At 41.5% G+C, this 27935-nt stretch overlaps 1 protein-coding gene across 4 annotated transcripts in view; it reads right to left on the reverse strand.

The window, feature by feature from the left end:
• Window positions 1–27935, reverse strand: part of NACC2 (NACC family member 2) — a 120584-nt gene that overhangs the window by 30061 nt on the left and 62588 nt on the right. The window contains exons 2-3 of one of the 4 annotated variants that reach the window (XM_074210682.1): window positions 8397–8825; window positions 7889–8063 (exon numbers count right to left, since the gene is read on the reverse strand). In XM_074210682.1, the coding sequence (XP_074066783.1) occupies window positions 7889–8063; window positions 8397–8762 (541 nt within the window). In that variant the 5' untranslated portion in view covers window positions 8763–8825. Of the gene's footprint in view, window positions 1–7888; window positions 8826–10520; window positions 10623–11954; window positions 15537–27935 lie in introns of those variants that run through there. The other 3 variants (XM_074210680.1, XM_074210681.1, XM_074210679.1) reach the window with 3 other exon arrangements.

Genomic DNA, 27935 nt, shown 5'->3' on the forward strand with positions numbered 1-27935 from the left:
GCAATACCACTACTGGGGCTATATACCCTGAAGAGATTATAAAAATGTTTATAGCAGCTCTGTTTGCCATGGCTAAGAAATGGAAACTGAGGCAAAGTCCATCAATTGGGGAATGGCTTAACAAACTGTGGTATATGAATGTGATGAACACTACTGTTCTATTAGAAACCAGGAGGGATGGAAATTCAGGGAAGCCTGGAAGGATTTACATGAACTGATGCTGAGCCGAGATGAGCAGGACCAGAACATCATACACCCTAACAGCAACATGGGAATGATGATCAACCTTAATGGACACTTGCTCATATCAACAGGGCAGCAAGCAGGAACAATTTTGGCTTGTCTATGATGGGGAATGCCATCTGTATTCTGAGAAAGAATTGTGGAGTTTGAACAAAGACCAAGGACTATTACTTTTAATTTTTAAAAAATATTGTCATCTTATATAATTCTGTTATATCTCATACTATGTTTCTTCCTTAAGGAAATGATTTCTCTCTCATCACATTCAACTTAGATCAATCCATACTATGGGAATCATATAAAGATTAGCAAACTGCCTTCTGTGGGGGGTGGGGGGAGAGAAGTGAGATTGGGGGGGAAATTGTAAAACTCAAAATAAATAAAACCTTTTTAAAATTAAAAAGAACAAAACAGTCGAACTAAAATGTAATGACCAGCCCTGGATCCAGGGAATAAATGATCCAAGTTGAACAGCTGTGCTCAGATATTTTTCCTTGTAGCAAGAAAGATGTTCTAGGAAGAAAAGAAAAAATAGGTAAAAAAACTGTTAAAAAGTTTCTAAAAAAATTAAGAGTACTGAGATAATGGAGCCAACTATGCAAAGGATTTAAGTTTTGTAAATGTCCAGGGGATTATCATAGGGTGGATAACAAAGACCTTAGGGAGAAAAGCAAGATAGGAACTAAGACTTGAAGGATGAAAAGGATATGAATAGATGAGACACATTAGTTTAGGACTCTTGATGTGGTTTTCTTAGTGCAGTAGTCACACGTGAACATAATTACACATGTAATCTTATCAAGGAAGATAAGCTTCAACTTCAACATCCCTAGAAGAACCCCCTCCTCTCACTCTCCAGTGCTCCTTCTCCTCTAGTCTATCTGCTCAATGCAGGTGCCATGAACCACTGTCTCAATGCAGAAGCAGCAAGACTCCCAGTAATCTCCCGCCTGTCCGCCTCCTCCCCTCACCCCACCCCAGCCTGCCACACTGCTTAGCTTGCAGATCTATTGCCATGTCACTGAAAGCACCCAAGATTTGATTTGTGCATTCCATAGAAAGAGTTAATTCCAAGTGAGTTCAGGCGCAGAGCTGCTGGTTTATAAATACCCATATCTTGCCTTTGTTTCAGATCTCGGCAAAGAGCAAAACATCTGCCAGTCTAAAATTAAACATCTGCGCCTTAGTGGGGAAGGAAATGGGGGCCTGCAGTTTTATGGGCAAAGAGGTCTAGCCCCAGGGGAGGGACATGGGCATTTGATATTAGCCCCAAAGTCTACTATGAAGATGAGAAGAGCAATCTTCCCTGTGGACCACATGGCAGAGGACTCTGCTCAGACTGGGGGTGTAGGTGCCAGAAAAAGCAAGATGGGTGAAGCTAGAAGCCATCTGGGCTCCGGGAAACTGACAACCCACCTGTAACATACTTAATATTATTCTCAACCATTTTCAAAGCCTGGAAAATCCCAATTCCTTCTAAAGTAGATGATAACTCTAATTCCCTGTTTCTTTTTGGTCTTTTCAAGGCAATGGGGTTAAATGACGTGTCCAAGGTCACACAACTGGGTAATTACTAAGTGTCTGAGGCTGGATTTGAACTCAGGTACTCCTGACTTTAGGGTTGGTGCTCTATTCCTTGCACCATCTAGCTATCCATCTTGTTCTTGATCAGGGAAAGGTTCCCCCTGCCAAAAACCTATTCCTATTCCCCTGCATTAGATGGGCTATCATCTTACTGCAGTGGAGCCAGATAGCCTGACCTCAGTGGGGAAAAAAATCTTTTAGGCTGATTTTCACCATGTACTATGGATTTAAATGCAGCTGCCTTTTAAATGGGGCATGAGTTAGGAAACATATGCAGCTGTACATTCTCCTGGTACAGCAGAAAATGGGCTAGAGGCAGGCCTTGTACAACTCCAGGACTACTTCCTGGCCTCATCCTAGTGCTTTTCTTAAAATTTATCATGTTATCATCACTCCACCCACACCAACAACAAAAATTTAAAAATCTTATTCTACCTTTCTACATTACTTCTGTAATTTCCCAATTTCACACATTCCCTTTCTCATTTATTAAATGCACAAGATATATGTGTACCATCACCCTTGGTGAGAAAAAACCATTGTCCATTCTTCATGTAGCATGTACTATTCCATCTACAAAATTCACAGAATCAATAGGAAACACTGAGATCATCCTGGGGTCACATACAAAGAAGAATCCCAAGGCCTAGAAAGAAAAGTAGCCAGGGAAAGAAACTCGAGTCAGGGGGAGTAGTTCAAATCTGGAAAAGTTTTGCTATTGTCTACCCATGTCATCATTTTGAAATGTCAAATAATTCAGTTTTATTTCTTTGTATACCCAAAATGAGCATATTAAATTTGATTTGGGTTGTTATTAATCTCTCTAGTTTCTCATTTGTAAAATGAAGGAAATAGACTACATGAACACCAAGTTCCCTTCTGTGTGTGTGTGTGTGTGTGTGTGTGTGTGTGTCTGTCTGTCTGTCTTGTCTCTGGGGGAGAGGAGAAGAGGAAAAGAGAATTAAGGGGTGTGGAGGAACTGCTCCATGGGACTGTATGGATTAACAGCATGTATATTTAACACTTTTCTGTGTCCTAGACCCCTTTCCAAGTCTAGGGAAGCCTGTGCTCAAGATGATTTTAAATGATAAAATATTTGAATACTTATCTAGTGCAAACCACTAAAGTTCAGAGCTGCCAAGACCAAGGTCACTTGTTAGTAAGTGGCAGGGTCAGGTTTCCAACTCCAAATCCAGTTTTTTCCATCAGATGGCCATATCAGTACTCTTCCTTCTAAGCCATCCTTGCCCCTAAAAGGATACCATATGCCCAAAGAAGTTAATTGACAGGACTTTGCCATCCAGATCTCAGAAAAAAGAAAGGTAAGAAAGGGACCTAAGGTAGCTGTGCAAAAAGGCATTAGTATATTTTACAGCTTTATTATCATAAAATGAATTCAAAATTGGCAAGTCCAACTAACTGGGCTCATTAAACAATGTAGTATAGAGGTAAAGAGCCCGTTGTATTTCCATATGGCAAGTGCAAAGTCAACCATTATGGACTTCTTAAATATAAACATATAGGTAGAATCATAAACTGATTAAAAAGACCTTAGGGAAAACCTAATTCAGGCCCTTCATTTTACATAGGAGGAAACTGAGGTCCAAAGGATAAAGAGAATAAGACTCCAAAGGTCCACAGGGGCTCTTTATATGCAAAGGCTGTTTCTGAGAATAAAAGAAGCCTGTAGATGCTACTGGCTCAAGGGAGAGAGAAAATTTACCATCCAGAAAATGTCCTCTCCCTACCAGCAACCATCCATCCCCACACCAAGAAAAAAAAACCAGCAACAACAAACAAAAACACTGTGAAAGGGGGAGTCCACTTAAGGGTGCTTACTATTCCTAACTAGTGAGGTGGCAAATTCCAAAGGGTGTGTTTGTGCCAAAAGCCCATCCTAGTATTCCTTAGGAGGTTCCCTGCAGCCAGGAGGTCACAAGAAGGAATTAGTCTAAAAATAGAAGACTTCATTTCATGTTAACTCTTGAAAGAAGACAATGAACAAACAAATATTTCACAAGGAGTAGCAGCTTAAGTGGGAGGGTCAGTACATAATTTCCATAATATCCAAAGGGATATTTAAAGCATGAATCTCTTACAAAGATAGCTTATAGTAGTCACTGTAAAGCGAACAAATTTGGAATCAGAAAGGCCAAATTTTAGTGTCACTTCCAAGGCTTATTACAATGGGTGATGACAAGCAAGTCATTTAATTTGTGTGTCAGGTACCTTGCCTAGGAAGATTGGGTAATTTCTATTATGTTTACTTTATAGAATTATTGTGAGGCTCAAATTAGTTCATGTATGTAAACTGCAAACTTGAAAGTACAATAAAAATGCCAGCTGATTTTATTAAGCTGACGGCTTGTTTTGTGGTAGCCAAAAATTAGAAATTTAGTGAATGTCCTATTGGAAAATGGTTAATAAAGGAGAACAAAGGAATATTCATTTCCATGAAGGTGGGACAGTTTCTGACAGAGAAAACTGAGAAGAAATCTACAAACTGATGCAGATAAGAAAAAACAATTTATCAATGCACTGAAAAACAATAGTTCAAAAGAATAAAGATAAAACATGCTGCTTACCTCCTGACGGAGATTATGAACTTAAAAGGCAGAAAAAGACCTGTCGGTTTTCAGATATAGCCAATATGGGAATTTCTGTTGCCAGACTATCGACTTTAGAGCACTTTATTTTGCTTCTTTGTTCAATGTGGAGGGTAGGGGAAGAGACAGTTAAATAATTTTTTTTGGAATGACTATTTGATTATACTCCTAATGTTACAAAGCACTGTGCAAACCACTAAGATTCCATTACTCACCTCCAGAAAACCCTTTAAGGAGCTTCTAACAGAAGCACTTCTGGAAGACCAAACTAGTCTTCCTAAAAGAGACAGAAATGTTAACAGCACTATTTCAAATAACCTAGATTCTAACCAAGAAAAACATACATATACCACATTTCCTTGACCCAGTTATGGTTTGGTGAACCACTTTAAAACAAAATCACAGCCTTAGAGAAATAGCATCATGTTATAGCCAGGAACAATGGTGTGAAGAATGCGATGGGAGGAATAGGTTGCCTCTCCCAAGGTCAGAATTTAAAATGAAGGGATACCTGTAAGAGTATGAATAATAACTACTTCAATTAAACATCCCCATAGATGACAATGATTAGCATCTTTATGGCAATTCATATCTTACAGAGTGAATTCAAATTTACCAACAGATCCTTCCAGGACTCCCCTCAGAGATAGAGAATATTCGTTCCCATCTTATAAATAAGGAAACTGAGGTGCATGCAGAAATAACCAATTTATCTACAGTAGTAAGATCCGAACTTAGGACCATAACCAAAGAGTAATTACTAATCATGTTTATTTCTAACATTTTAAGCTTCACCACTACCTCTTTTTCACATCAATCCTAAGAAACCAGGAGCACAAGTCTTATGCTAGTCCTCTCTTTTAAAGATAAGGAGGCTAATCAAAGAGTCCAACTTGCTCAGAATCCTACACAATAACTACCAAGTGTTTTTAAGCCACTAATATAATACAGATCTCCCACCTTCAAGGCTAGTGTTCTATGGCCTTTCTGTCTCTAATCTATAATGAACTGCTTCATATCTATTGGCTTTAGTTTCCTCATGATCATTATTCATAATGTACAGGACAAACAATGTACATCACAAAGTATGCCTAGATCAAACTAGTGAACCAATGGATGGTAGAATTCAGTTCTAGCTTGAAACTGGTTTTTGTTTTTAAAATCCAGAAAGTACCTGAGAATCAGGAGTTCAATCTTCATAAAAGAAGAACTAGGCATACCAATTTCATTAAAATTAGATGTCTGGGCAGCAAGCCATTTGATTTCATCCTGCTGCAGAAGAGATCTTCCAGCTTTAGGCTACTTGGGTCCCCCCCTTCAAAGCCCATTGCCAATTCATGCTACTGGATGCCAACCCCTGCCTGGCACCACTCTGGGGAAAAGTCATAGTAATCTTCCCTCTTCTATAAGAAGACTGAATTTTTTCTAGTGGAAATATACCCCTCCTGTGAGTCTCCCCTACCACAAAACTGTGTGTCTAAGTTTCCTCAGTTAAAATTGTAGGCAGAGAAAACTGCACCGATGGACAGATTTCTTTTCCCGCAGGCCAAATCAGCCTTGTTGTCAGAAGACATTTGCACGCGCAAGCACACATACATAAATGCACACACAGAGTTTGTTTTCAGGAGGGGTAAAGTGAGAAATTCTCTGAATTATTGAGGCCAAATTACAAACAACACTGTTGGCTGACCCAAATCCCTAGCTAAATTCAACATGCTGCCCCTATATTAAAATACAGGACAGCCTCCAAAACGGAATTTTATATCCATAGAACCAATTCTCTATGTGCACAACCCTAGGGAGCTGCTGGCTTGCTGAAGGAGTTCTTTGCAACATAGGAAATAAATGCTAACTAACCCCTCTCTTGGCTATGCCCTTGGTACTGGGTCATTGAGATAGAAACAGCCTCCCTTGAAAGTACCCTTCTATCAGAACTATAACATTTTAAGGGAAATAATGGTGCTCCAATCCTTTTAAATTTCAAATGGAAACAGAAAGACCCCTGGAGGAAAGTAAACAGGGTTTACACCAATGATGTGTCTAACTAAACCAGACCAGTATTGTCCTGGGATTCTGAATTTGTGTATAGCCAGTCTTCCCAGGCTACCTACTCACCTTTACTAGATTCCATAAAAGAAACTGTCTTGACTATTCTCTCTGAAAATAATGCAGCACTACCTTATGCTGAAAGAAAAACCAGAAAGTAAAACTGGAGTAAAAGGAAACTGGTTACTGAAACTTGCTAATTAGATCAGTCACGGGAACCTGGCAAGGGGATTTAAGGAAAAGGAGTGAACAGAAGAAATGACAAGAATCTCAGATGTTCACCCTATGCCCTCTCCCCAGTCTGTCAACCCCCCCCCCCCCACAAATCACCACGTTCAGATCAAGGCATACACAGCCAAATAACAGAAAGAAAGGCAAGTACTATACCCGTGCAAGTTGATCATCATGACAGAGAATGTAAACTGCTGAGGGTACCATCTCCAAGCCCTGGATGCTATTTGATTAGGCACCTCCCAATTGCTTCTTAGGGCTAAATAAACCCTTCTCCTTATTTTGAGAACTGAACCCCATGGGGGGAGGGGGGCTATATCATCCCCAAGGGGAGAAACAGGTAGAATATAATTAAGACAAATCCGTCAAGCCAGGGCTCTTTTGTGAGCCAATTTCCACACTGGCTTTCCTCCTGGCAGAGAAAGAACATAAATGAGTTAAAAGTCTTAGGAGCAAGGAAAAGCAGATAGATATTAGGGAAACTCCTGGCCCTCTAGGATCAGATGCCAAACAGCATTAGGCCATCAAATCTAAACAAACTTGGGTTCTCCAGCTAAGACTACCTTCTTTAGACTAGTCATCATGATGAATGCCCTGGGACCCCAGCATCCCTCACCTACAAGTCACTTAAGCAAAAGACCAAAAGAGCAGAGATGATGAAAGAAGAGACCATCCTATCTCCAAGTGGATCAGCTTCACGTCCATTTGATCTCTTGAAAATTACTTGGAAAAGTGATGTGAATGTGGCATGAGAAACATGGGGAAAAGGGGAGTGATTTCCTGGTAAGTGATAAATGTCTACTCTCAAAGCTCAGGAAATTTTAAAGCCCAACTAGAAAGGTAGCTACAGGAATGGAGAGATTAAGGGAAATTTAAAAGAAAAACAGCAAAAACTAAGCTCTGGGACCTAGGTTCCAACTCACAGCTTTAAATCATTTAGTAAAGTTGAGGAATCTACAAAACTTTTAAGATCTATATATTCCCCTTGAGAACTTTATCTTCATCACCTGAAAACAGGAAGTCTAATCCATGTCATGGATTAGCTCAGGGTCTAATGCCCACCCCCCCCAACTCCCCCAGCACTGGGAGGCTCAAATATACAACCCTCATGAAAACTTCCAGAAAGCATAACATATCAGGAAAACACAAATGATTGTCACGTTACTTTGTGATATTACCTGAGTAGCTGCCCGTGGACTTGATATACATCTGGCCGTACTGCTCCTCTACCATTGTGTCATAGGCCTCGTCATCCTCCTCATCTTCTTCATTGTGGTAGGAGGTGGGGCTGTCAGTGGTGGGGAGGCTGCTGGCCCCGGGGCTGGTCCTCTCACCCTGGGAGTACTGTACCTGCTGGATGTTGGGGATGAGAGTGGCCAGGCTGGGCATCCCGTAGTACGAGACTCGAGACAGCTTCAGAGGTGCTGCCCCGCCCACTGCCGCCCCGCCGCCCCCCGAGCCATCCCGGGTCCCAGCTTCCAGGGGCCGTTTGGCAGCCAGGCCTGGGCCTGAGGCCGGCTGGAGCTCCAGGTTCTCATGCTTCACACGGGTGAGAAGCGGGATGGGCACAGAAGGGGACATGACATAGGGTGCAGGGCCTGGTTGCAGTTGGTTGCAGGGGCTCTGGGGCTCCGAGCTGGTGTCCTCGATCATGGCGGTCTGCGAGTCACAGTGGGGCGAGCTCACCTTGAACATCAAGTCTGTGCCCCGCTCCACAATGTGCTGGATCTGCAGGAAGCCGGCTGTGTACATCACCACGAGCTGCTCACTGGCTGCCATTCTGAGCTTCCCGGTGTAGCAGAAGGAGAGGATCTGCTGGAAGCAGGCAGGGGGCACTGTGCCCGGCAGCTCAAAGGCGCTCTTGCTGTTCCCACTGAACAAGTCCCGGAAGTAGAGGCTACTGGCCGCCAGGACTGCACGATGAGCCTTGAAGGCTTGCCCCTTGACGACTATGGAGACATCGCAGTAGAGCCCCAGCAGACGCTGTTCATTCAGGCAACCCAGGACAGTGTTCCCAAAATTGGGGATCTCTATGTGCAACATCTGGGACATGACTGGGCAGGGAGCCAGGACACCTTAGACATTCAACACAGCTGGTTCCAAAGAAGGGCACATCTGTAAAGAAGGACAGGGGAGGTTCAGGATGGTGGGGAAAGATGAAGAAGAGACAAATTTGAATCAGTTTCTTATCTGGGTTAATGAAAATTTGTGAAAATAGCGTGAAAATTCATAGTTCAAGAACTTCTGCTGAAGTGGTAGAGTGAACAGTTACCCAACCATAAAGGGTTAAATGGACAGTCTGTTTTAAAAAGTGAGAGGAAGGCATTTTCTCTTAAGACCAAATTTCCCTATGACCAGCTACCTCCTTGCTTCCATAGTCCTTTCCTCAACATTATTCCAAACCATAGAGCTTTTCAATGATTTAAGCAACACTTTGTTTTTTTACACTGAAACTCTGCTTTGGAAGCAGGATCAGGAAAAGAGTAGGAGGGAGGGGAAAAAACAAAGACCCAAGGCTTAAATATGTGCTTGGTTCCAAACTTCTCCCTCTAAATTAACTCCAAGAATATACTGCCAATATATTTTTTAAAAGAAAAAAAAATTCCAGTAACAAAGGAATGGAGCTTTTGAAGGGAGAATTAAACACCTCCTATTGCCACCCTTTCCTCCCTACCGCCCCCACCAGACACCTAAGGCAGACAAGAGACTGCAGATCAGCAAATTGATGTGGCCCAGACAAGAAACCTTTGGTTTCAGAAAGGGCCCAGGGAATGTTGCCAACACTGATGGTATTCTTTTCTTCTCCTGCAACATTTCTGGAAGTTAGCACTCTTCCTGAATAGCAACACAATCCTCACCTACCCATGGGCAGGAGACATATATGTACCCATCTGAGAGAAGAGGAAAGGAAGGAACAGGCAGAAAGACACAGAAATATTCACCACTGTAGTGCAGTATAGTAGAGCAAGAGGTTTTAAGTTTTTATTTTTTTTGCCTTAAAAGATTCCAGGCCCTTTTACTCCAACAGAAAGGACCTGGTTGTCTACATTCCCACCCCCACCCCCCCACACATTCACTTTTTTTTTACTTTCACAGAAAGAGAAAAAAAAGCAGGAGAGAAAGTGAAGAGAGAATTCTCTTAGAAGTACTAGGTGACAACCTTTTCCACCATCCCTTGTCCCCTGCTGCATCAACAGTTAAGTCTCCACACCCAAACTGGTTGGTCTGAGCTGTATCAGCAAATGAGTTACAAACTAAGCAGAGGATACACAGAGACACATGCCCCCCCATGCCTTAGGCAAATCATTGCTGCAGGGGAAATCCTATCCTGAGACTTCCAGAAAGGGAAAGATACTGAAAATGGAAATGGGATGGGATTGAGGGGGAGGAGGGGGAGGGGAAGAGAGCAAGAACCTTCCAGACCTAGAGCCAGAGCTAGACCAGGACCAGCTGGATCCTGGTTGGTCCTGAAAAGCCAGCAGTGGGACTCAAAGAGATGTTTACCTGATGACAAATTTTAAAGGGGGAGGGGGGAGATGAGAGAGAGAGAATTAGAAAAAAATAAACAAAAACAGTCGATTTAGAAAAGGCCAGAAGTCCTGCACAAAGGCTCCTCTGTTTGAAAAAAAATATATAAGTCCGGTTCTATCTGCAGAGCTGAGGAACAGGAAGGAAGGAAAGAAGGAGCGAAGGAGAGAGACGAGCCGTCAGACAGGCAATCTCACTGTGCTTCTGGGTCCAAGAGAAGGCAAGAACACTCTCTGGAGAAAGAACTTTACTGGCTCCCAGTATCCTGGCTGGCAAACCTACCTTAGGGTACCGTGGGACTGTAGGTTGTCACCGCCAAAGGCCGGCTAAGTGACTTGTGCCGCTACGGGAACTGCAGCAAACGGAGGAGAGCGTGCACTCAGGGCGGAGGGGCACTGGGGGAGGGAGGGAGGGGGAAAAAGTCTCCAGCCCTCAGTGTGTATCTACTGGAGCTGAGGCTATATTAGCCAGTCCAATCTCCCAGGCAGCGAACGGCATCTAAATGAACAGGCCGGATGCAGATGAACATTCAGGCTGCTCTGGGGAATGAATAGCCGTCTTTGATTAGGGACCCGGAGTAAATGCCAACTTCAAACTGAAGCTTTAAAAACAGCGAAATCTCAGAGCCAGAGGAATGCACGGCTCCGAGTGTTGGTACAAGACAGACTTTTGATGACTCACTGCAATGCAAACAAAGATGGCAGAAATACTGTACTGTACGCTGATGAAATGCTTAGTGGTGCCACGGCAACTGAGACAGGCTTTAAATTTATAGTGCAGTTTTGCATATGAATTACCCAGTAAACTGCCTCCCCTGCCATCTAGTACATCCAGAGTGTCAAAGCATTTAAACTATTCCAAACAGTCTGCAGGGTTGGCATCGCCCCTGCTTAACTCCTCCAGGGAGAGCAGGAAATGAGTCGGAGTAGAGCAAAAAGGAGGCAAAGAGAGGTAGAAAGGGATGGGGTAGGGGGCTGGGAGGGGGAAGAGAAGAAAAGGGAGCAATAACTAGAGGACAGGGACAAGGGAAGCTATCAAAGAGGCAAGCAGACAGAGAGGGGGAGGAAAGCATCTGGGACAGAGAAAGAAGGGAAAACAAAAGAAGACAGTGAGAAAAGAAAGGAAAAATTAGGGGGGATGTTCATACACGACTACAACTTCCCTTCAAAAACACCTTGAAAATACAAAAGTGACATCCCAGTCCCAAGTTGGCCCATGTGCCTCCAATTCAAAGTATTTTATTTCAAATCTCCCTTACCCCTATCCCAACTTTCTGAAAGGTGATAGAACAACAAATCTGGACCAAAATATTTCCACCTGGCAAGAAAAAAAAATTGCAAGTCTCCCACCTAACCCTCCCCCCAAAAAAATCCCTCACCACCTTTTCTTAACACATGGTGAAAAACATTTTCAGCTGCAGGAACCACAATGACTGCCCCATGGGAACAGCTCTTGGGCTGCAGCTCCATCCACTAAAAGCAAATCCATTTGCGTAAGTAATGAAATCCTAGTCACATTGTCTCCTCACTTCAAATTCAAAAAGTATTTAACATGTACTGAGTTTAGGCATTTTTCTGGGAAAGGATCTGTCCCTTGCTTGTCTATTCTGCTCCTAAGGGGCCCTGATTCTATAGTTCCTCCTAGGGCTTCAGATAACATTCTTGACTTTTTGTTCTCTGCAGTTTCTATTGCCTGAAATGTCTCAAGTCACAGTACCTGAATTCCAGAGCTGCTCAAAAACCACGCATGCAGATAGATAACCTGGACCCCTGCCCAAGTCACTTCCTAGTTACGAGAAGTGGACGTGCCCTGGGTATTTTCCTGTTCAATGGACCTCCAACACATTAACTTCAGGACTGCAGATGCAATGGAGGAAAGGGAAGGAACTGCAGGGGTGCCTGTGGGGAAAGGAATAGAGCAAAGAATTCTGACTAAGGCTTTTCCTATTCAAGCCCAATATACCAATATTTCCTAGGCATGTGAACTCATGTTGTCCACAGTGGGTCGAGCTACCTCAATGCCCTTCTCACTCCCTCCCCACTCCCCAACCAAGTCGACCAGGCTCAACCAATAGCTGCCAAATTCCTGATCAATTTGCATCCCTCTTTTCTCTTGGTAGCCAATAAATCATTGGGTTTCCAGAGTTAGAAAGCTTAGGTTGCTAGTGCTACCTCTCTCTGTAAGGTGCTTTGAGATCTTGGGAAAGAAAGCCCTTCAGTACTTCAGGCCTGAGTGTTAACTACTGTCTAGATAAGGGGTAGCAGTGGAATATTGTGGGCATCAAATGGGGATAAAATATTACTAATCTTCTCTGTAATAGGGTTATTAACATAAAATTAAAAAAAGACACGAAAAGTATGAAAACCTGTACAACTGTAAGGAATCTAAATATTAGGTTACTGTCCCATAAAAACCCAACCCTAGAAATGGTCATCATAGGAAGAAGAGAAGACATGAGGGCAAATAAGGGGTGCATCACTGAAAGAAAGTCACTAGAATACAACATGTGTCTGAGAAACCAATGATGGGACAGGAACATCCTCATTGCTTTATCTCCTCCTCCTCCCCCATTCTGCCTAAGAACTCCTTTCAGAAGTATGGGAGACCAAAGAATGAGCCAGCTGGTGCCTCCCTATTCACTCACAGGCCCCGGCTTCCGAAAACTAGATAAAAACAAGATGAATAGAGAGCTTGAAGAAATCCAGGTGTGTGGAAGGAGCTCCAAGCACAGAGCTGTCCAAGTGAAGGTACTTGGAAGGCGATATTATGCGTGGTTTTTCTTCACTACCAATATTAGCTGATGACAACCATCAGGGGTGAGTATGGAGACAAATAGTGTGATTGGGGGAATGAAAAAAAATGGTTGAGCTCAGCAGCATCAAACAATGAATCTTTCCAAGTATGGGAAACACGGTCTTTCCCAATCCTTCTGTCTGGAACACTGACAAATTTCTGGGAGTATACACAGTGGGAAAAGGACATAGAACTCTCAGCATTGGTCCAGCCATAATATAATGCTGAGGAGAAAGATAATTCAATCACCCTTTTTACTTCTCACTTCCAAGTAGTCTCTGAAAGGAAATAAAACTTTTCATTTTATAACAGGCTAAAAGACTAAATTCATCAGGTTGGCACTCAAGTTAATGTTTACTATCAAGCTCCCAAGTTAGGTTCCCACCTTCCAGGTGAATCTCTGTTTTGTCATTCTTCCTGGATTATATGTAGCCCTTCTCCCATCCAGACATTTGGTCATGGTATTCTCCTATTCAGAAACCCTCTTCAGTAAACTAAAATTAGATCTTTAAAGGTCAAGTTCAAAACCCCATAAGTCACCATGGAGTTGTCCTTAGCCATACTAGCCCACACTATGGAATTTTCCCTTTTCCTCTTTGCCCAGCAACCAAACCACCTCACAGGAGTAATTTTCATTATGGTTATAGATCAACAATGTTTGAAAATGTCCTGCTTTAAATAAAAAAAGATGAAAAAGGAGGAAGTCAGTGTTGGAGAGATTGTGGAAAGATAGGAATATATTCCTAGTAAAATTATGAATGGTCTGTTCATTCTAGAAAGCAATGTGGACATAAGTGACTAAAATATCCATACCCTTTGGTTCAGAGATTCCACTGCCAGTCGATTATCTTTAAGGAATTAAGATAAAAAGAAAGGTTCCATACATAGCAAAATATTTATACTAGCATTGGGGAAGAGAGAAACAAAAAGTTACTGACTACTGATTAGGAAGAGTTAACAAATTTGAGTGTATGAATATATAGGAATATTACGTAATGACAAGTATGATGAATACAGAAAAACTTGGGAAAACATGAACTGAAGTGAAATGAGCAGCAATCAGAAATTCATGACTATGATGACAATATAAATAAAAAGGTGGACAAAACAATTGAAACTAAAATCTTCAAAAGGATAATAACTAAGCTTGTCCAGATAGAAGGGATAAGAGCTGGAACTCATCTTTCTTTTTTGCAACAGTAAGCAACTATGGGTGTGGAACACTACATATAATCCAGTAAACTATTTTGTTTTCTTTTTTCTGCTTGTTATAAAGGATGACACTCTGGAAGGGAAGAGAGAAAATACATGGAGAAATGTGGGTGACACCCAACAACAAATGACCTTACTATAAAGGAAATTTTGGATAAGCCATGGGTTCCTAAAGAATTTTGATTCACAATGCACAAATCATATTGTTCACCAGACCCACAATCTCATCTATGTAGGTGCTCCTTTTAATGATTCGGAATGCAAACCACCCATATCTTGTAGTCTTCTGAACTACAGCAAATACTCCACTGGGCAAGGTCACTTTCTCCTTGTTCTCCTGACATTTCCTGGATCCTACTGAAGCACAGGTGTTATCCTTCTGTCCTTATCCATTGTCATAAATAACCTGTCTCCCTCCTTTTTGATTCATAGATCTGATATCCTTTACCCACAAATAAAATGAAGGTCAGTATGTCAATGGGCAGAGAGGGTTGGTCTTGTAGTCAGGAAGATTTTAGCCCAAATCATGCCTTTGACACATTCCACCTGTGTAACCAAGACCGCATCACTTAATCTCTCAGTGATCTGAGCAATTTTCTAAGATCAAATTACAAGCAAACATTGGTAGGGGGAGTTTACACAACAAAGATCCCCAGTCTGATTTCAATCATAAGTCCAAATTAAAATATAGAATACTCAATAAAATACATTAAAATTGACTTTTGTAGCAAGTGATGTACTCTATTACAAGGTAGTTCTTCTAGTTCTAATCTGTTCTGGAGGGACATTATATATTCCATAATATCATTTTCTATTTGTTGGAATCAGCCTAAGAATCTCAGAATCCATAAGGCTATTTCAAAGTTCTTACTTTAAAACACACAAGCCTAATGCCCATCATCAGTGAGGAAAGCAAGTGGGTATAGTAGCAGCTGATAGCACAGGAGCTCCCTCTTAAGAGAAAAACCACAGACCTCATCAGACTCAGGTAAACCAGCCAAAATCTTGCCATTTCAGGTTCCCCCCACCCCACCCCCATGGTTTCTGCTTAAATACCCTAGTGTTCAGGGCCAGACAGACTTCCCCTGAGAAGTAAAGATTATTCACCTAGAAAATGATGTGACTGTCACATCCCCCAGGGGACCACAAGACAATTAGGCAGTTTTGCTGCCTTGTCCTTAAGCAACCTGTGAAGCATGGAGGCTTAACTACAACCCACCAATGTTCAACAGCGCATTTATTCACAGAAAAGGAAAGGAAAGAAAGGCGCTGGTTTTAAATTGCATTCTTAGAAGCCTTGGCAGAGGCTGAAACAAAGCTGAACTTTAAAGGGGGAGGGGGAGGGGGAGGGGGGAGAGATGGTTTTGCTTATCCTTTGAGGGTTGCAAAAAAAAAAAAAAATCAGGACACAGAACTGACAGCTCTCTCTGACCCGACATTCAATGAAGAAAGAAAAACTATTCTCCCTTCTTTGAAAAGGTGAGAGACTATGGCTATGGAATATTGTGTATGTCGGACTTTTACAATATATTCATTATTTTTACTGAACTGCTCTCTTTCTCTTTTATTTCTTGATATAAGAAATAGTTCTCCAGGAGGAGGAAGCATATTAAGAATTGAAAGTAATATGAACAAAATAAATAAGAAAATATTTTTATAAAATAAAATAGAAAAAGACCCACATACCGAGAAGGGATGAAACTGGTCCAAATGTCCCTGATCCTTTTGATACTCATAGAAGAATGGGGAAAATTGATCAATTATATCTGGAGTCTTAGGATAGTATGGGAAAGGAGGTAAAGCATTCCTTAAACAAAGGAAAAGCTGGAAAGGGATCTTTGAACTTGGAAGAGGAGGCTATATTAGATATCCTAAGGTCATTTCAAGCTCTGACATGCTAAGTAATGGAGCTGAGTGGGACAAGGGCCAGAAAGGCTCAGTGGTGTGTAGTTAATCTTAAAGATGTCTGCTACTTTCTCCAAAGCTCTGAGCCCTGTTTTTCCCCCTCATTTTTAGAGTAATTCTCTGAAAGGGTAAAGCAATCTGAGCATCAGACTATTCATTTGTGAAAAGGGAAGATTAATCATTGGCTTACCTTCATCATTGGGTTCCTGTAAGAAAAGGCAGATCACTATTTCAAAAAAGAATATTAAAAGTGGACATTAGGGGCAGCTAGGTGGCGCAGTGGATAAAACACCGGCCCTGGAGTCAGAAGTACCTGGGTTCAAATCCAGTCTCAGACACTTAATAATTACCTAGCTGTGTGGCCTTGGGCAAGCCACTTAACCCCATTTGCCTTGCAAAAAAAAAAAAAAAAACCCTAAAAAAAAATGGACATTAGACCTGATTGTGGACAAGCCACTTTTTCAGCTCCACTTTTCCTATCTGTATAATGGGAACAAATCCTGTAATACCCTTCATTGGGGGCAGCTAGAAGGCATAGTGGACAGAGCATTGGCCCTGGAATCAGGAGGATCTGAGTTCAAATTTGACTTCAAACACTTAATAACGGCTTTTCAGTGTAACCTTGGGCAAGTCACTTAATCCCATTGCCTAAAATATTTTTTTTAAATGCCCATCATTGGGTTGTAAAGAATACGAGTAAAATCTTTGCAGATCATTAAGCACTGTATTGTTATTCTAACCTCATTAAATAAAGGCTGACATTTATATAGTTCTTACTATGTGGAAAACATAGTACCTTATGATTATTATCTCATTTAGTCATGACAACAACACTGGTAGGTAGATTTTGATTGTCCCCATTTTGCAAATGGGAAAACTGGGTCTAAATGACTTGCCCATGGTAACATACTAAGTGTCTAAGATAGATCTGAACTCAAGAATTTTTTTTCTCTAAATCTGACTATTCTATCTTGTAGTGTCCTGTCAAGTCTATCCCACTTCTATCCACTGTACAACCAGCTGAGAGCACTTAGAAACTTTCTTAGCCCAGCCAAGTTTACAGAATACAGTAGACCCCAGCTATTAAGACATCTCTCCTTTGGCCTAGGAAGCAAAATATTCATTTCCATGAGTCCATGAAGCCAAAGCTTGCACCAGGTTAAACAGAGGTGAATCATGGGGTAAAATCTAAGATAAATGCCAGTCTCCCAATCCTGTTCTAGACCTTGAAATTCACATTTTGTCCTTTTTTCTGCTCTAGGGATTAGGCTCCAGAAAAGCTCCCATAGTCACAGAACGGCCAAAGGTGTTTTTTGCAAGAGACATTCAACCATCAGCAAGTAGCCAGGGTGATCTAAACTATGACATGATTCCCTTCTTCCCTAAGGGACTGGAACACAGCACAAGGAAGTTTTGAGAGAGGAATGTAAGCAAGAGCACTGTCACATCAACGGTTAATTAAATGAATTGACTCCTTCCTAATGTTACATAAGACCAACATTTGGGAGGGAAATGAAGGATGCCAATACAGGTTCCTGCAATGCTGCATTTTTATCATTTTTCTGAACCCCTCTCCACATAGCAAAATAGTCCCGTCCCCCCCAATCCTTTAAAGTATATTATAGTATTTCCATCCAATGGACTTCAAATTAGGTTTGAAGGCAAAGGAATTAGGATCTGAATCCTGGCTTTGCTATTATTATGTATATGACCTTGGACACATTCTCAGTTTCCTCATTTGTTTCTCAATCTCCACTCTCCCTATATTCTCCCCTATTCATTCACTCCTCTCTCTCATAGTGATAGCTTCTTCTCTTCAGAACTTGTTCTAGGGAAGCCAGAGATCAAATTCTGGACAACACAAAGGTCTATGTTAGCTCTCCTTCCCCTAGGGGAGACTCAGTTAATCCCTAGCCAAAATACCCACCTGATCAGAGTCAGAAAACAAAAGCTCTTCTTTTTGGAGGGAAAGAGAAACTAGTGAGCAGAATATACAAGCTATAAGGTGGGGTGGGAATACAGCAACTCGACAAGAGCCAAGTAGGAAAAGCAAGGTTTGGGCTTGGCTCGACTATGACTTTGTGCTACTGCAGTTTAGACTTTTAGCTCAATCTATCTATATTTCAGCTCAAAGAGTTAGCTCTTAAGACAAGAAGCAGTGTCTTATTGTGAACAGGAAACTGAACTGGAATCAAAAAGGCCTGGGTCTAAACCTTGCCCCAAACACAAACTCTGAAACCCTGTGCAAATCACTTAACCCTCTGTGCATTTGAGTTTTCTCCTCTATAAAACCAGGTAGGAAGAGCACCTCCCTCATAGTTCTTGATAATTCTTGTAAAATACCTTTCAAACCTTAAAGTTTATATGAATGCACATGATGATAATAATGATGAAGCACTTTAGGATTCTCTAATGAGCGGTGAATAGGAATGGGGACATAAGAAGGACAGGTGGGAAGAAATTAACAGACATATTCTTATCGAATATGGCTTAAGCTGAGGAAGGACTGCCTCCCAAGCCACATCACTAGTAAATGCAAAAAAGCCTAGAGTCACAACTGAACTATTTAGAAAACTCACCCGGGTACCAGTTAGTGATCCTGGCAAAGTGGGTGGGTTGGGTCCTCACACAGCCTTCAAGAAACACTTAAAACACTTGCACTGAGAGGTCATAAACTTAGATAGAGTTCCATCACCAAAAGTGCAGTAATTCAATCAGGGAAGTACACATGAGCCCCATTATTTTTTAATTAAATTCCACTCCCCCCCCCTCCAGCTTTCCCCTCCTTCATCCACCACAGATTCTAAAGAAGCTTGCAAAGCACACTGGAAGAATACAACATTTAATCTTTACAGATTACTACCAAGGAGGGAGCAGGAGGCGAGAGAAATTAAATTATTTTGCAGGATTTAATTTTAAGAATCTAATAAGAGCTTTCTGGACCCAGGCAAACTCACAAGCATTAAAACACACAAGCACCTTTTTTGGGGTGGCAAGAGGAGGAAGGGGAAAATGGGAGAGTCAGCCAAAAAGTGTGGAGGGGGGGGAGAGAGAGAAATATTCTTTTTTCCTTTCTACAATTCAAAACCACATCCCTTAACCACAACCCCCAACACCCAACTGCCAGATGATACATTTTATAACCTTTGTTTCTCCTGTGGCTTTGCATAGACATTCTTCTCCCCCCCCCAATTTTGAAACACAGCATGCCCCACCCCAATACCCTTCTCCTAGCCTCAGCTGTATGACAAGGCCCCAGTCATCCAAAAATAAGGAAGCTTCTTAAAAGGTCAATTAGAAGAGCTTACAGAACCTCAGCCTCTGCTCCCTGCTCCGGCTCATTACCTAGTATGGTGGAGATGCCTGGAATTTTTTTTCTCCTTGTGCAAGTTAGTCTATGAGTCAGCATTAACACATATGAGAACATCAGGGCATCAGGAATACTGCCTAGTTCTGATGCAATGAAGGTTGTAAAAAAAAAAAGAAAGAAAGAAGAAAAAAGTGCATTCAGTTTGGACAGCAGCCTGTAATTCAATTGCCTTCACTTTTCAATTACTGCCTGAGAGGTCTACAGTTACCCAGGCTGCATAAAAGAAGGGAACTTTGCTTACATCTCAGGCTCAAATTAATGACTTCTTACTTTTGGCTACTGCCTGTTCCCCCTGTGAAGAGACAGCCCGGCTGTAGAGCAGTTAACCCTTCAAGGGTGGCTCACTTGTTCTGATGCTCTTTGGATGGGACTCAGCTTGGTACCACTTCCTGGGGAGCAGCAGATGCTGCCACGAAAAGTTTTAGCCAGAGGATCCAGTTAGGCATTAAACTATCAAGCTTCTCTAAAGTGAGGCCACAGCTGCAGTGGGGCTTTATTGTTAATGGAAACACTAGCTTCCCTATAGGGACCCAGGTGAGCAGAAAGAGCTTTTTGCAGGAGTTGAAGTCTGAAGGCTGATTCTCCCAGGGTCAAGAGAAACAATCATCCCTTATATTTTAAATCTGCTCTACACTTTTCTTCATTGGTTATATATCCATTATATTCATGATGCTGACAACAAGCCTGTGTCATTGAAATGGGAGGGAGTGATCAGTACTGTTGAAGATGTGAGAAAATTGAGGCCAAAAGAGAGGAGAGGACTTATCAAAAGTCATGCTGCAAGTTGCTGACATTAAAGTTGGAACAGAGCACCAAGTTTCCTGATTGGTAAATCCCAGGGGCACACCTTGAAGCTATTACCCACTAGATGACAAATAGTAGCTTAGAAAAAACTCCAGCTATAAGGCTGTCAGCAGACCATCAGAGACTTGTTCAAAGGGTACCAATTATAACATCATTTTACAAAGTCCAAACATTTGCCCTGAAGGATAGTGCTTTTTAATAGAAAGAATATGCCAAAGAACTGGAAATTAAGTGAATGTCCTTCAGTTGGGGAATGGCTTAATAAACTGTGATATAGTATGTGATGGAACACTACTGTTCTGTTAGAAACCAGGAGGGATGGGAACTCAGGGAAGCCTGGAAGGATTTGCATGAACTGTTGCTGAGTGAGATGAACAGAAGCAGAAGGACAATGTACACCCTTACAGCAACATGGGGGTGATGGTCAAACTTCATGGACTTGCTCATTCCATCAGTACAACAATCAAGGACAATTTTGGGGTATCTGCAATGGAGAATACCATCTGTATCCAGAGAAAGAATTGTGGAGTTTGAATAAAGACCACAGACCTGTCATCTAGTACATCCAGAGTATCAAAGCATTTAAACTATTCCAAACAGTCCACAAGGTCGGCATGACTGCTGCTTAACTCCTCCAGGGAGAGCAAAAAGAAAGGGTCATGGTGGGAGAGGATGGGGGAGTCGCTTCCCAGAGCCAAGGCAAAATCAAGTCTAGGAGCTCTCTATCCCAATTGTTCTTTGTTTTGCCTTCTGTGCCTGGGGTACAGGGACTCTGAATTAGTGGTAGAGTTCTTGCAATAACAATATCATAAACTCATAGGAAGTTTTGCAGCTTCCCAAGAGGTAGTTTCAGGCTTCACAGGAGATACAGGAGAAGCATTAGATGCAATCCTGCATTATAGTTTTTGAAACTATAATGTCTAGGACTATGCTTGGCTTTCTTATTAATACAAAATAAAATCTGCGATAGAGAATACCATCTGTATCTAGAGAAACTGTGGAGTAATTTTCTATCTCTTATACTTTGTTTCTTCCTTAAGGATATGATTTCTCTCTCATCACATTCAACTTAGATCAATGTATACCATGGAAACACTGTGAAGACTGCCTTCTGTGGGGGGTGGGAAGGAAAGCAAGATTGGAGGAAAATTATAAAATTCAAAATAAATTCTTTAAAAAAAAAAAGATTATGCCAGAAACCTTCAAAAAGTTCATTCTCACTCTTCTCCAACTCCAGAAAATAGAAGAGACTCTTTCAGCCACAAGACTTCTATGATGGAAAAGTGTTACTGTGGCAGTATATAAAGTTTTGGTGTCCTAGTTTTCCCCCCCCCATTAACACCCACCCACCCCAAATTGGGGGATCCTGAATCCTTAAGGTACTGAACTAAGTTATCTATTGTTATTTAGCTGTAACAAGGAAGGAGTTCCTGATAGTGTCATGAGGATTGCAGGGAGATAAAGTTAGTATACAAAGCATCTAGGGAGGGAACCCCAGCAAACATTTTCTATAACATGAACTTTCGATTTCCTAAATAACTACTCCATATTATAGCTCTCTTGTGATCCCAAACATCCAATATTTATGTGCCTGAAATATAAAGGATGGGGTGGTTCCTCACCTGAATCTAATAAAAGTCATTCAGGCTAGCTTAGCAGACAAACAGAATTATGCTGATACACCTAACTAGAAAGTGAGACTCAGCTTTACTAATTGGCTTAACTGTTTGATCTTGGGTAAATCACTTCCCTCTGAGTTCAAACTTCTTCACATTGGGGCTAGCATGGGGAGAGGCAGCTCTGGTATACCACTGAGAAGGAAATATGTTCCTCATCTAAATTCCATGTGAAGGGGTCAGATTCATTAACAAAGTTGGGACTTCTGTTCAACTTTTTTTCACTTTACAAATGGATTACATGATTACAGATCCACAGGATCACTGCCAATTCAAGCCATTTAAGCTCCAGGATTTGTTTAGGGGAGTGAATGGAGGAAGGGGAACCACCTAACCTGAACAGGAGACCCAGACTTTTGTGAGTGAAAGTTTATCATAAATATGCCCCTACCTGCATATTTTAAATCTCAATATTGTGACTTTCACATGGGGCGGAAGGAAAACAAACAAAAACCACCAGCAGCAATTAAACCAGCAGGCAAGAGGAAAAGAATTGGGTGGGTTTCCCAACACTTTGATGTCCAAGGCTATGGATCTCATTCAACAAAGAAGAAAAGCAGCTGCCTTCCACCCCCAATCCTCCTCAGTCATTCCCCACCCTGCTTCCAAGGAGCGACCTAGTTCCTGCTTGTCCCCCACCAAATGCAAACCCAGCCCCCAGTTTGGCTGCCTGGGGAGAGACTGAAAGCTATTTGCACAAACCAAGGGCCAAGTCCTTTGGAGTGTGTGAATCTCTTCACTGCTACAAAATGGTTCTAGAATGTTTCAAAAGAATTTAAACAGTGTTTTGAATAGAGCTGACAATCTCTCTCACCCATATTTGTAATTTAAATAACTTAAGCTTAAAGACTGCCTCCCTTGGGCATGATTTAATAACTTAAAAACCTTTTCCTTGCTATGTATGAAAACCAGGTAGTCTCTCCCCTTTCCTCTATCCCCACCCCAGTCCTCACACCAAATCACTCAGACATTTCCCAGATTTTCCCCAAAAGAAGGGCTCCCATGCTGCTCGAGGGGATTTGAAAGTGCTCAAGAGAGGGGCATAAAAAACTCAGTGTTTCTATCTGCCTTTTGCTGGTTTTTATTGGTCTTAGAATTGGGGTGAGGAGACCTACAGATTCTCTCTTCTGTTTCCACAACCTATCACTTAATTTCCTTTCCTGTGTCCCTACCAGGCTTCTGGAACGGTTGCTGAAACTCTCCTTCCTCCATCTTCAACCCAGAAGGCTCCAACATCATCCAACATTTCTAATTCCATGGATGGGAGGAAGGGTTGTATATAAGGGATGGGGTTTTAGCTTTTGAAAACCCAGCTAGTCTCGGGAGATTCTAGGTGTGATGGCCCAAATGTTAGAAAGAGACAAGATATGGCCTAAACAGCTCCCCCTCCCCTTCCTACTCACAGTAAAATGCCTACACAGCCCTGCACCTATTACTGAACTCATTAAAGACAGTGATACTTTGTAACATACTCCAATCTTTAATATTCATAGTTCTCCTCATTTGCATTGCCTGCCATAAATAGTTGAAGCAGAGAGGTAAGACACAAAGCCTTCCTTGCATTTCTAATTATGCTTAAAAATCAAATGTAAATCACAACACATCCAAGATACAGACAATATTAAATCGACTGCCGGCACAGTGAAAATCGCTTTGTGGGAAAAGAAAGCCAGTTAACAGTAAGAGGAAGAATCAAAGCATGTTCCCCAGAGCCACATGCATGTGGTTTCAGAGAGGTTGTGCAGCAGAGAAGGAGAAAAGGCAGCTTAGGGCCATAGAACCAGACTCCCTGGCACCCGCCTAGGCTGGGCCAATGAAAGGACTGGCTTCAGCAGCGAGTCCTGTTAGTATCTCTCACTGGCCACCGACCTTTGACTTTTTGCTCTGCTGTAAAGAGCACAGCTAGAAGGTGAAGAACAAGGGAATTGCTGGCCACGATGAGCTGTCAACAAGCAACCTTGGCCATTGCCAACTCTGTGGTCAATAGCCAAGCCGGGAAGGTGATCCTCCAGAGCAGCAAACACTGGTCTGCAATGCCTTTGAGATATGATCTCCAATCAATCCAGCCCTCTTCTCCTTTACCCTTCAGCAACCCCATTGCTCTTAAGCTGCCACTGACACCTGCTGGCTGAGGCAAGAAGTGACCAAGCTAGCATATTTTTTACAAGGGTTTTAGTATTTTTAGAGCTAGAAAATTGAGAAAAATATTAAAAGTAAAATATAAGGAAGTGGGGGTGGGGAAAAGGTTTAGTCTCTTCCTTTCCAGGGGCCTGCAGAAGTGAATACATACGACGTAGTTCCACTCACCTTCAACATAAGGCCAGTCCTCTCCAAGCATAGGGCCTGGAGGGTATGGGGGAGTCAATCCTATTTCCTGTATACTTGTAGGAAAGGAAGTGGATGAGAAAGGAAGAGAGCTGCTGAAGCTTCAGGTAGCCTTTCAAAAAAGTAATACTACAGGGCACACTTCATAAAGATGAATCCAAAAAATTTCTCCTAGCCTCAAACCAAGGCACAGGGAAACTGCTTCCTGGGAAACAAAGGAGTTTCTGTATTTTCATCTACATAAAATTGTTTGATTAGACCATCTCCCACTTCCAGTCCTATTACCCTAGCAAATCCAATACACCATAATAATGATAGCTCATATTTAAAAAAGCCTACTGTGGCCCATGGGAAAGGCTTTAAATACATTATCTTTAACTTGATCTTCACAACAACCAAATTTTATAGAGGAGTGACTTGCTTATGGTAACTAATATCCATTGGAGCAAGGGCTTTGATACTAACCAATACTTTTGAGATTTCAGCAAGACTACAGATTTGGAAAATGTATAGTGTATGGGGGTGGCCATGAAAGCCTTGGGTGACCAAGATTAACTTTTGAGAGGTAAGACAATTTAACTAAGGGGTTGGAGAAAATCCCAGGATCCTGTTGGGGGGTGGGGGGAAGGCAGGAGATAGGCCTGGTCCCATTACCTGGGTTTTAAGGAAACAACTTCTGGGAAGATCAACTGCCTAGAAGATGGGTGTGGAGCAGGTCTGCAGAGGAAGGAACCCTTTCAGAGTTTCCTACTTTCAGAAGTACAATAATAGCTAACATTTTACAGGGTAATGTGTAACACCCCCCCCCCCCAATCTTTCACAATCATAGAAGGTAGCTCCATTTTACAGATGAAGAAACTGGGTCACATAGCTAGTGATGGCTAAATTTATATTTATTCCAAGCCTAGAACTCTACACAATAGCAGCCTCAAGTTGGACAGGAATGACCACAAAAAGACCAAACTAAAAAATTTTAGTTACACCTATGTGACCCTACTTCCCTTTCCTTTCTGGTCCCCAAAGAATAGTCTCCAGAAACAATAAAGCTGATTTACATCCAGATCAAGCAAAATTTTCCTCAACCTGACCTGTTCTGCCCCACACCTTGTTGGTTCATGAGAAAGGAACCTCACTGGTAGCAACAATAGCTTAAAGCACTTAAAATTTTTTCTTGATTGATCCTCACCTGACCACATGAAGCCGGTGATATCGCCAATTTTACAAATAAAGAGAGATTACCTGAAGTTTCAACTTTTTCAAGATATCTTTCCCAGTCCCCTTTAATATTAAAGTCTTCCCTCTGTTGATTAACAACAATCTATCATGTACATACACCCTTGTTTATATATAGTTGTTTGCAGGTGGTCTCTATCTCTCAGCTATCTGACATCAGGGGTTGTCTTTTGACTTTGTGCCTAGTTTTTTGTTGAAACAGATCTCTTCCCCTCCTTTTTTTGGATCTCTTTGCATCCTCTTCCTATTCTCTTTCATTTTGAAGGAAGGACTCATCTGTCCATGTCTTGTGTTCTTCAACTAAATCTCTGTTTCCTGATACTTACCTAAGGCTTTTAAATTTACAAAGCACTGGGTCCTCCTTGCTCTTCCTTGCTCTTCCTTGAGGTAGTTGCAGCTTTGTATTCCTGGCACTTAATCTCAAGGACATAGTAGCCATCAAATGCTAGTGGAACAGTGGCTAGAATCATTGGGAGTCAGAAAGACCTAAGTTCAAATTTGATCTGAAGTCAAATCCAACCTGAGACATTCCAAGCTGTGACCTAAGCAAGATATTTTAGATATTTAACAGGGTTTGTCTTAGTTTTCCTCAACTGTAAAATGAGAAGAAAAGGAAATAGCAAACCATGCCAGTATCTTAGCTAAGATAACCCCACATGGGGTTGGTGAAGAGTTGGGTAAGACTGAAATGACTGAATAACAGATTGAATGGGCCAAAGTAATACAGCTAGGAAAAGTATCCTAGGTAGGATTTGATTTCAGGTCTTCCTATCTTCAAGCCCCACTACTCATTCTACTATGCTATACCTTGGCATTCTCAGATACTATCTAAATCAGACTTAAATGGGCTAGTGTATTTTTTGCACTTGTCATTTGTGAAAATGCTTGAACTATTTTACCAATAGTATTCTATGTCTATGAATTACATTGAAATAATTGAATTATTAAAACAGATGAAATAATACTGGATAGGAGTGAGTAATCCATTCTGAATGGGGTAGGGTCATTTACACATTTAGGCCTCAGTTTTCCCATCTGTAAAATGAATAATATCTCCAATGAGAACGTTCAGCTTAAATATTTTATTCTATGAGAAAAGAAACAAAGGAGCTCAGAATGCCAGATTTTTAAGACCATAGAGACTAGGTCAGAGAAGATTAATCTTCATTTAGTACACTTTAAATTAACTGCACTTCCATAAAATTGGTTTCTTTTTAATATTGTGTTTTATTTTCCACATTTAAAAACATTCTGAAGAGAGGTACATAGTATTCATTCACTAGATAGTCAAAGATGACAGAAAAAGCCTTGGACTAATCTAACAAACCTCATTTTACAGAAGAAACTGATGGCCAGAAAGGGGAATGACTCCTGTAAAGTCACATAGCTAAGTAAACAAAAACGTGAGATTAAAATCCAATTCCTGACACCAAATCTAGCTGTCCTTCTTCTATAGAAGAAAAAGGGTTTTCAAAAACAAAGATAAACTGCACTTTATATTTAAGAGGCCCCCTAGTATATAAAACTTTCCCATCGATCAGAAAAGGTGGTGGTGGTGATTTTAATAACCACGTAATTTTGTTTTCAACTCAAAAGGCACTTAGAGATTGTTGTTTATTCGTGTTTTTTTTTAAAGTCTCCTAGATTTTAAATAAATAATAAGTCTCTTCTCCAGTAAGAAAGTTTCAGGTTGCACACCAGAAAACACCCACAACATCAAAACCAAATTCATTTAACCCCTAGGCACTGCCTTTTCCAACTGGCTATTTGAGCTGTTTCAAGCTTTCTGCAGTCCTTTTAATGCTTTCTGTGGTATCTTGAGGAGTCATTGCCCACCACCTTCTCCAAGGCTGGCCCAGTAAATAGAACAGCAAGCCTAGAATCAGGAAGACCTGAATTCAAATCCAGCCTCAGGTCCTCCTGACTTCAGGGCTGGGGCTCCATCTACCCAGCTACCAGGAGGCTAAGTACAGTTGGCTTCATTTTATTGATGGAGAAACTGAGGCAGGCAGAGATTTAGTGACTTGCCTGGGGTCCCACAGGAGGACCTGAGTTCATTTCCTAAGTTTGCAAGGGAGACTGAAAACCAAGGGATGGCTTGAGTGTAAATAATATGGCTGTTTACTCCACTGCCAAAAACCTTGGCACTACTGAGGAGGAAATCCTGTACATGTAGGTGTTAGGGGAGTCCAGTGCCTAAACTAGAGACAAGAGTTTCCATCTCAGCTAGAGATGATGAACTAAACACTACTAAGTTATAGAGAAATATTTTACATGGACTAGGAAGAACACTGATCTGGAATTAAGAGATTGGAGTTCAAATTAAACTTCCAAAATTTAAATCTGAGCTTCAGATTCTTCTATAAAATGAGAATGTTA

The sequence above is a fragment of the Macrotis lagotis genome, chromosome 1 (genome assembly GCF_037893015.1).
Source record: "Macrotis lagotis isolate mMagLag1 chromosome 1, bilby.v1.9.chrom.fasta, whole genome shotgun sequence".
Taxonomy (NCBI): Eukaryota; Metazoa; Chordata; class Mammalia; order Peramelemorphia; family Peramelidae; genus Macrotis; species Macrotis lagotis.